The following is a 10,582-nucleotide window of genomic DNA, read 5'->3' on the forward strand; positions in this document are numbered from 1 at the left end:
TCATATTCAAGAGACTGAACCGGCATATTATCCTGAATTTTTTACAAAATCATCATAAACGTCTCGCAGTCGGCACAAATGTCTCCTTTCACTAAATGCACATCATCAAAAAATTTAAAATAAATCCAGGATAAATGCTAATAAGAGAACTATTCTTCCCTGAATCTCCTCTGCCCACGGCTTTTACACGCCGACACGGACGACGGCGCACCAAGATGGAATAGCCCTACGGCGGCAACAAGGCAAGGAACAAACACGGTACCATCTCCACATGAGTTAATTGCAAAAGACTACCACAATTCGGGCCGTATTCACAAGTTGGTGCCATCTTTTAAATTTTTTGCAAATACGTATCAAGATACAGGCCGTATTTTACAGATCCTGTATTTCTACGTATAGATGGTCTTTCTGACACACATGACCCACCGGTCAGTCTCTTACAGAGAAAACCGGCCCGAACCGCTTCCATCCGGAAAAAACCGTCTCTCTCTCTCCATCCGGACCGGACAGGCAAAAAAAAAAACCCTTCTTCTCCTTCAGACCGAGCCCACCCTGCTCCTCCACCCCGCCTCCCCCCTCACCGCCAGCACCGCCACACCCTGCCGGTCACTCCTCCAGACCGAGCCCACCCTGCGCTGGCCGGGTAGGTCGCGCGCGATGCCGCCGAGCAGCGCGGCGGCGGCGAGGCAGGCCAAGACGAGGTCGGCCGCCAAGGGTTTTTCCCGGATAGAAGCGGTCCGGGCCGGTTTTTCCTGTAAGAGACTGATCGGTGGGTCATGTGTGTTAGAAAGAGCATCTATACGTAGAAATACAGGATCTGCAAAATACCGTATGTATCTTGGTACGTATTTGCAAAAAATTTGAAAGATGGCATCAACTTGTGGATACGGCCCGAATTATGGTAGTCTTTTGCAATTAACTCTCTCCACATGAATGTCCTCTGCACACAGCTTTACCACGCCGATGCGGAAGTGCTGGGACAATGCCGTGAGCTGCGGCGCCGAGGAGCATGGCCGTTTTCGATGCGGATGGATAACCACGAGCTTGGGTCTTCTTCGAGGAGCCCACGAACGTATAGCGTGTCAGATTTGTCAAGTCCTGCTGCTCGAAGAGCAACTCCAACGGGACGATTCATAGTGTTCATTTGGATCATCCGAGCAGAAAACTTGACTTAATCGGATGATTTAAACGGACGCGCGTGTCCGTGTCATGTTTGTTTATTGTTTGTGCCAACCAAAACTGGATGTAAAAATGGGCAACAAATGGGTTTGCGACGGACAAAAACTGGACGCTCTCGTCGTTCGCTTGGTCCGCTCCTTCCCTCGTGTCTGTCCCGGTCCCACCTATCAGCGGTCCTCCCCTCCCCAAGGCCACCGCGGTGCTCACCGGTGGGCCCACTGACGCAGCCCGTCGCGCTACTCACCTTGTAGTCCAGCGGCCGCGGCGTGGCTGCGCTGAAGAGGACGCACTTGGCGTACCGGAGGAGCCAGACGAGTGCAATCATGATCGGCGTCCACCACTCCGCCAGGCGGTCGCCGATCTCGCGCTCCAAGATCTTGATCTCCTGGCTGCAGCTGGCCGGGTCGTTGATGGCCACCTCTTTGAGGATGTCCTCCAAGCGCTCCCGCTCATGCACGATCTCCCGCTCGACCTCCTGTATCAGCGCCAGGCCTTGATGGCTGCGCATGAAGCAGTCGGCCAGGGCGGCCTTGAACCGCTGCAGCACAAGCAGCACCTCTCGCAGGCAGAGCGACACGGACCACGACATACGGCCGTTCGCGCCCAGCAACAGCAGGTCGTCAAACACAGCGAGAAGAACTGCGCCCGACAGGACACGGACACGAAGACCGCCCTGAGGAACGGAGCCGGTGTGTCGGCGGCGGTGCAGGGAGCGGATGAAAGCTGCGTCTTTCACCTCGACAATCTCACCTGTCCGCTTCTTTGCATCTTAGGCCCTGTTTGGAACCATCCAGATTATATAATTCAGTTTTTATAATCTATTCTGTCTTCAAACAGAACAGCTTATGGTGTAGATTATAAAAACTAGATTGATAGATTATTAAAAACTCATAATCTACTCTATACCAGCTAAAATCAGATTATGGATTGCTAATGACCCTTTACCCTTTTAAAGTTGGAGATAATTACATTCCTACCACCGCCACCCTCCTCTTTTTAGAAAAAAAACATAGGACAGACAGGTCATTATGCAATGTAAAACCTGAGTTATAGTTTATATAATTTTGGCCTCCAAACATAACCATCTAAATCATTTTTATAAACCAGATTATATAATCGATCTTCATAATCTAGATTATCATAATCTATTATGGTTCCGAACAGGGCCTTATGCGTTGGGTTCATCCATCAGCCCCACGTGTCCGCCTCATATTCGCTAGGCGGACGGATGACTTAAACGAACAAAAACAATGCGTGTCCGTTTAAATCGCCTTTTTAAAGTTGCTCTAAGTACGAGTATGTGTCTACCATCTGGGATAATCGCAGAAAAACAATCAGCTGCTATCAGACTAGCTGGCCGACACCCAAATGTGGCACCGGCAACAAGTGTGAGCTAACCTGGTGCAAAATGCATGGCCGAGAATTAACGGTGCAGATCGCACAGATCGAAGGCACGAGGGAAGCAGAGAAGGACAGACAGCACGTACTACGGCGACACTGCAGCCAAGCCTACAAAACGACTGTGACACGAGCACCGCAGCTGCCCATGGCATTGGCATGCAAGAAGAGGACGATGCACCCGCTGCAGAGCAAGCAGTGGAGTGGACAGCCGAGCCGATCGACCGGTTCGATGCGGGTCCAAACGAGGAGCTCCAGTTCCTTGACCGCCTCCGTTTGTCCCTGCAATGTGCAGGTGAACCCTGGAACAACTTTCATCCATGCATGTACTCCCTCCGATAGGAGAAGGGAAAGAAGAAAAACAAGTTGGACGCATCATGAGGAAACCCACTGCATCGAAACGGCTGGTATGGAGCTAAAAGCTGGTGACTTGGAGGTGCCATTGATTAGCGTTTGCATTATTATTAGTATAAGCGGCGGTAATGGCAAACCATAATGCGATCGATTGCCAGTTAGTGCTCTGGTACGCAGTTCATACCAGAAGGATCATGTGGGCAGGATCGGGTGATTAATTAACAGCCATGTGCTCTGCCGCTCATTAATTTGCTCGACCGCCGTTTATTTCCCCAGCGCGTGTGATGTGAGCTACAACTCGATTATCATGCATGCATGTGCTTGCTTGCATGTACTCCCTCCGTTTCTAAATATAAGGCCTTTTAAAAATTACACTATAAACTATATACAGATGTACCTAGACATATTCTAAAATATATATTCATTCATTTTATTTTGTATGTAGTTTTTTAATAAAATATCTAAAAAGTCTTATATTTAGGAACGAAGGGAGTATGACCCATATTCTACTCTCTCTGTACATTGTTGTTTGGAGAACTATTATAGTTTTCTTCAACAACAAGTATTTTAAACAAAAAGAGTATATCTTTGAAATTGGGTGGACATCCACATTGGGTTGGGCAAGCGACGGCACAAAGCTACAAGCGACCTGAACGAACATCGCAGATTTTTTATTTAAAGATTACTTTTTCTGTACGTAAATATTTATATTTTTTTAGCATGGAGGTGTTTGCCCGGCCTTAAACTGATGTCTTTACGGATCCATCAAATCAAATACAGCGAAGGAAAGGGAATACATGCCATAGGCAAACAGACGGTGCAACGTCAAGACACAGTCAAAACAAATGACTGACTGGGCTATCTAGATCGCGAAGGGCGGCTCCCCAGACACTTGTAGTTGGACAGAACCAGTCTAGTTTTCTCCAACTACAAGTATTTAGATATAGAGCGAGTATTCTTTTTTAACAAATTTGAGAAATATGCCTTAGTGTGCTTCCTTCTCTCGTATGGAAACATTTTTGGGCCTTGATTACAGCGGTACTGCGCTCGCTCTGAACCCGAGCTCCAACTTTATTTTAGGCTGTCGTAACCGTAACGGCGTTCTACTCCGTATTTAGGAACGGACATAATCCACTTTCATTCCACTGCATCCCAACTGAAGACCCAGTTTTCGCTAAAAAGAATGATACCTGAAGAGCCGGTTAGCCTTTCTTCAGACACTTTGAAGCTCTCCCTGTCTGATTCTGTGCGCCAGCAATTAATTCCTGCTCTTGTGCCCCCGGCAGCCTAGTGAAACTTGTTTTTCTGTTTGGACTTTGGACTCCCAAAAGGAATTCAGTCAATCCTAAATCAGTATTATTTCAAGGGTTCCTGCTACACAGGAGAAATAACTTCAGTTTCATGCCAATATTGTCAAACTCCCTAAATAGTTAACTTTTTTTTTGGGGGGAATTCCAAATAGTTAACAGGGCAAATGGTTTGTGCTTCAGCAGCAGAATCAACACTGCTGTAACAGCCCAGTTAATCCAGTGAACATCAATACAAATGCATAACATAATTCTAATAGGCTGACAGGTCAAGGGTGCGGGCAAATACTGCATCAAGATACATAACAATCATGATCTAGCTGCTCCAACTTCTAAACACTCGCAACTATATTCAAAGTTTCAGGCTATTTCAGTTGCAATCATTTCAATTCAATCAACATATACAGGTTTAAATCGTATAAGATGCAGTGCTGCACTGACTATTTGGGTTCTTTCAGTCAACCACAACAGATTTCCCAAGAGCTTTTCAGCTTGAAAACCACTCATGAAGTGGATATAAGCACCCAATACTCCGAAGCAAGCGCATAAAGGAGAGATGAACAAAAAGAATGATCAATGCGCACAGCTAAACTGTTGGCTACACCTCTATTTATATACTGAACAATATCATGGTTTCACAGGGTTGGTTACAACTGCATACAATCTTCAGATCGTATCCTAACTAGTCAGTAACTTGGCGACCCTAACGAACTACTCCCTCTGTCCCAAAATTCTTGTCTTAGGTTTGACTAGAAATGAATGTATCTAAATACTAAATGTGACTAGATACATTCATATCTACATAAATCTAAGACAAGAATTTTGGGACGGAGGGAGTATATTTGTAAGTATAAGCATACATACGATATATACATTTAGAATAAACAGCGCTCCCGGAAAAGCTTGGATGGCTACAACATGAATACAAGCTGTATTAGACCAGCAACAATTAAGATGGATCGGACGAAGTACTATCTAGAAATCCTCGAGGCATAACGAAGGATGTGCCAACGAAAACTGCCCAGCGCATCCTTAGCCAAAGCATTCCCCTTGAAAACACATCTATTGATCAACTCACCATATGCATTTTCAGTAAAACCAACTATCATGCAGCCCATGGTAATAATCAGGACCGTGACCATGTAGATGACCAATCTCTGAATTGCTCCTTGGTATAGCACATCATGCTTAAGGTCCTTAATCTCCTCTGCAAGCAGATTGGATCCTAATGAGATGATCTTCTCCATATCCCTCTTGTGTTCCACCTTCGTTTCTTCAGTGTCTCTGAAGATGAGATCCATCTGACGAGACTCTGGGAACCTGACAAAATCATCCAAAACCAACTCGTCCAGCAGCAAGTTTGTGGGAGCTAAAGAGATCCCTGCTGGCAGCTGGACGATTGTTCCCCATCCCCACAGCACTCTCATCGCCACCAGCGTGAGGCCGACCACGAACACAAAGGTTAACATGGGGCACTTCTTGGCGGCAGACGACACAAGTATTCTGCTGACCACTGCACCAACGGAGTAGAACAGCAGAAACCACACCAGCAGCAGGCACACGATGTCAAGGGTTGTGCCCCCTAAAGCTGGGATTCTCAGAACCACCGTAAGGCCGATGGTGAACTGGACGGCCAAGTTAGGGTACTCCTTAATGGCTGACGGCACAAGTATACTGACAACTGCGCCTATGGCCAGAAACACAAGAAACCACAGAAGCAGCAAGTACGCGGTCTCGAGAAGGTAGCCGGCGAGGCCAAGAATTGTATTCCATGGCGTTCTCGTCAGCACCACTGTTAGGAAGATGGGGACAGTGAACATGAGTAATGGGTACTTGTCCATGGCCGGCGGCAGCGGTAATAGAGGGCACACGATGTTGATGACGAAGCTGATGGCGGCAAACACCAGCAGCCACACGAGTACAGGGTATATGATTCCGGCCAGGTAGCCAGCAAGACCAAAAATTGTATCCAATGGCGTTCTCATCACCACCACTGTGAGGAAGATGGTGACTGTGAAGGTGAGGAAGGTGTGCTCACCCCTGGCTGACGGCAGCGGTATGCAGACGACGAAGCTAATGGCAGCAAACACCAGCAGCCAGACCACTATTGTGTACAGAATCCCGGGAAGGTAGCCAGCAAGGCTTACAAGAGTATCTCGAGGAGTTGTCATCATCACCACTGTCAGGAAGATGCTGACAGTGGAGATGAGGAAAGGGTGCTCGTCCATGGCCGACGACGGCAGCGGTATGCAGACGACGAAGCTAATGGCGGCAAACACCAGCAGCCAGACCACTAGAGGATACACGATTCCGGGCAGGTACATCAATACAGGGTATACAATTCCGGCCAGGTAGCCAGGAAGAGCAAAAATTGTATCCAATGGCGTTCTCATCACCACCACTGTCAGGAAGATGGTGACTGTGAAGGTGAGGAAAGGGTGCTCGTCCATGGCCGACGACGGCAGTGGTATGCAGACGACGAAGCTAATGGCGGCAAACACCAGCAGCCAGACCACTAGAGGATACACGATTCCGGGCAGGTAGCCAGCAAGGCTTACAAGAGTATCTCGAGGAGTTGTCATCACCACCGCTGTAAGGAAGATGCTGACAGTGGAGATGAGCAAAGGGTGCTCGTCCATGGCCGACGACGGCAGCGGTATGCAGACGACGAAGCTAATGGCGGCAAACACCAGCAGCCAGACCACTAGAGGATACACGATTCCGGGCAGGTACACCAATACAGGGTATACAGTTCCGGCCAGGTAGCCAGGAAGAGCAAAAATTGTATCCAATGGCGTTCTCATCACCACCACTGTGAGGAAGATGGTGACTGTGAAGGTGAGGAAGGTGTGCCCAGGCCTGGCTGACGGCAGCGGTATGCAGACGACGAAGCTAATGGCGGCAAACACCAGCAGCCAGACCACTAGAGGATACACGATTCCGGGCAGGTACACCAATACAGGGTATACAGTTCCGGCCAGGTAGCCAGGAAGAGCAAAAATTGTATCCAATGGCGTTCTCATCACCACCACTGTGAGGAAGATGGTGACTGTGAAGGTGAGGAAGGTGTGCCCAGGCCTGGCTGACGGCAGCGGTATGCAGACGACGAAGCTAATGGCGGCAAACACCAGCAGCCAGACCACTAGAGGATACACGATTCCGGGCAGGTACACCAATACAGGGTATACAGTTCCGGCCAGGTAGCCAGGAAGAGCAAAAATTGTATCCAATGGCGTTCTCATCACCACCACTGTGAGGAAGATGGTGACTGTGAAGGTGAGGAAGGTGTGCCCAGGCCTGGCTGACGGCAGCGGTATGCAGACGACGAAGCTAATGGCGGCAAACACCAGCAGCCAGACCACTATTGTGTACACAATCCCGGGAAGGTAGCCAGCAAGGCTTACAAGGGTATCTCGAGGAGTTGTCATCACCACCACTGTGAGGAAGATGCTGACAGTGGAGATGAGCAAGGGGTGCTCGTCCATGGCCGACGACGGCAGCGGTAAGGAGACGACGAAGCTAATGGCGGCAAACACCAGGAGCCACACCAGTACAGGGTACGCGATTCCGGCTAGGTAGCTGGCAAGGCTTACAAGTGTAGCCATCATGTCGGCAGATCTGATTCGAGAATTGAAGATGCAGAGGAGTGTATGAGAGATCACTTGGGGATTGGCAGTGGGCAGAAGCAGTCGCGCAGCATCTCGCCTGCAACACGCTCGTTGCCGTGGTCGCCAAGGACGTCGGTGCTCCCGCTAGTCTCCGGGACGGCGGCCATGCCCGGAGGAGAAGGCGATGATGGGCTTGGCCTCCCTCGCCGGTCGCCGACGGCTAGATCCACCGGATCCAACGCCGCAGCTGAAGCCCCGTCGGCGAAGAGGGTCAGCGCCGGCTGGGGATGGGAGATAAGGGACGGATCCGTGCGCACCTCACCTCCCGTGGGTCCTGCAGCACCGTGGTCGTCGGCGTGAGCGTGGGTGGGACGCCGATGGCGATAGGTGGAACAAAGATGCTACCTTTTTTTTCTTTGAGAAAAAACAAGATGCTACTCTTTTTCTTTAGAAACAAATAAGATTGTTAGAGATATATTTGCAGTCCAAGTATTTGGTACACTAGGATTTATAATCCGTCTCCCGCCTTATCTCATACTTCCTCCGTCCGTAATTACTTGTCGCAAAAATGATAGAAATGGATGTATCTAGAACTAAAATACATCTAGATACATCCATTCCTCGGACAAGTATTTTCGGACGGAGGGAGTACTCGTCATGAGTCTCAATACAACATCCATCACATTATGCTAATCCTCTCTCTTTCCTTTCTAACATGGTATTTATCAAAAGTTTCTGGTCCTAGCCGTCGCCCGTTGCCCATCGCTTCCGCCTCATGCGTCGCTCCCGGGGCGTTCGGCCTCCATGACCGCCGTCGACGGCCGCACCACTTGTACCTAGGGTTCGTCCGCCGTCGTGTTAATCAGCTGCCTTAAAGATCTTTTTTTATCTCTTGATCCGGGTTTTCTAATATTTCGCCGATCGTTTTGGTCGACGTTTTCTTTTTGGTTTTTCCATCTAAGATCGGTTTGTGTTGCACATCGCCATCGTCGATCCCGCACCTTTAATACGACACCGGCACGACCAGTCGACCTCTACTCCGACCTGGAGGCCTCGCGCGCCGTTGCGGCCCGTCATGGTCGTCGTCCGCGCATCTGCTGGCACGTCGCTCTACGCCCGTCGTCGCCGCCCCGCGCCAAACAGGAAATCGTCATCAGCATCGAGCGGCACCCCCGACCTTGCGTGCTATCGGATTGATCACTCATCTGTCGTGATCGACTTCATCCGTGCCTTGCGACTCACCTGATCAGTCGGTTGCATGCGTCGATGCATGTCCTGTGAAGGATGCCCCAGAGTACAGCGCGCCCCTCCATCGATCGAGCAACGAGCTACCGTTGTGTCGCACCACCGGGCCACGGGTCGCCGCCCCGTGGTTCTTCCCGCGGTTACGTGACCCGCGAGCCGCCGCAACACTGCTCCTTCGGATTGTAGCGCCGCGACACGGAACCCCCACTGTCGCCCAAGGCCGTCCCCATGGCAGCACCACCCGCGCACCGCCGCTGCATCGCCCCTTCGGGCCGTAGCGCCACAACACGCGGTCCACTCCGTCGTCATCGCACGACGACTTCTAAATGGCATGCCCCACGCCGCCTCCTTAGGTGCGGGAATGCCACAGTCCGCGCCGGTCTTCGTCACATTGTTGGGTTCTTCCTTGTCTACTTCAAGCATCGTCGCCGCGCTCCTAACCAGCCACCGCTGCGGCCGCTCTTCTTCGACGCCGCTGCAACTCACTCAGCCGAGCCGCGTTGCCCGTCGACCCCCTTCATCTTCTTCCAGCACCTGCTCATCGCTAGCGTCACCATCGTCTTCCCAGACCACTTCATCTAATCTGACCATCGCAGGCGACATCTCCCCCTCCCCCGCCGATTTGCGTCGCAACCGTCGTCGAGTCCTTCTCTGCTAGCCTCTGTTGGAAATATGCCCTAGAGGCAATAATAAATTAGTTATTATTATATTTCTTAGTTCATGATAATCATTTATTATCCATGCTATAATTGTATTGATTGGAAACACAATACTTGTGTGGATACATAGACAAAACACTGTCCCTAGTAAGCCTCTAGTTGACTAGCTCGTTGATCAAAGATGGCCAAGGTTTCCTGGCCATAGGCAAGTGTTGTTACTTGATAACGGGATCACATCATTATGAGAATCATGTGATGGACTAGACCCAAACTAATAGACGTAGCATGTTGATCGTGTCATTTTGTTGCTACTGTTTTCTGCGTGTCAAGTATTTGTTCCCGTGACCATGAGATCATATAACTCACTAACACCGGAGGAATGCTTTATGTGTATCAAACGTCGCAACGTAACTGGGTGACTATAAAGATGCTCTACAGGTATCTCCGAAGGTGTTAGTTAAGTTAGTATTGATCGAGACTGGGATTTGTCACTCCATGTGACGGAGAGGTATCTCGGGGCTCACTCGGTAATACAACATCACACACAAGCCTTGCAAGCAATGTGACTTAGTGTAAGTTGCAGGATCTTGTATTACGGAACGAGTAAAGAGACTTGCCGGTAAACGAGATTGAAATAGGTATGCGGATACTGACGATCGAATCTCAGGCAAGTAACATACCGAAGGACAAAGGGAATGACATACGGGATTATATGAATTTTTGGCACTAAGGTTCAACCGATAAAGATCTTCGGAATATGTAGGATCCAATATGGGCATCCAGGTCCCGCTATTGGATATTGACCGAGGAGTCCCTCGGGTCATGTCTACAT

General features: G+C 49.6%; 1 protein-coding gene and 1 long non-coding RNA gene across 2 annotated transcripts; both read right to left on the reverse strand.

Moving 5' to 3' along the window:
• Nucleotides 1-3,625: 3,625 nt before the first annotated feature.
• Nucleotides 3,626-8,321, reverse strand: LOC123410392. Its single transcript, XR_006613039.1, has 2 exons — nucleotides 7,901-8,321; nucleotides 3,626-4,302 (listed from the first exon to the last, which is right to left on the reverse strand). It is a non-coding gene; the product is annotated as an uncharacterized LOC123410392 (long non-coding RNA).
• LOC123410391 lies at nucleotides 4,809-7,907 on the reverse strand. Its single transcript, XM_045103329.1, has 2 exons — nucleotides 7,168-7,907; nucleotides 4,809-6,537 (listed from the first exon to the last, which is right to left on the reverse strand). Exons 1-2 carry the CDS (start codon nucleotides 7,844-7,846, stop codon nucleotides 5,210-5,212), a joined length of 2,007 nt encoding a protein of 668 aa, XP_044959264.1. The 5' UTR covers nucleotides 7,847-7,907; the 3' UTR covers nucleotides 4,809-5,209.
• Nucleotides 8,322-10,582: the final 2,261 nt, after the last annotated feature.

Source organism: Hordeum vulgare, chromosome 7H (genome assembly GCF_904849725.1).
Source record: "Hordeum vulgare subsp. vulgare chromosome 7H, MorexV3_pseudomolecules_assembly, whole genome shotgun sequence".
NCBI lineage: Eukaryota > Viridiplantae > Streptophyta > Magnoliopsida > Poales > Poaceae > Hordeum > Hordeum vulgare.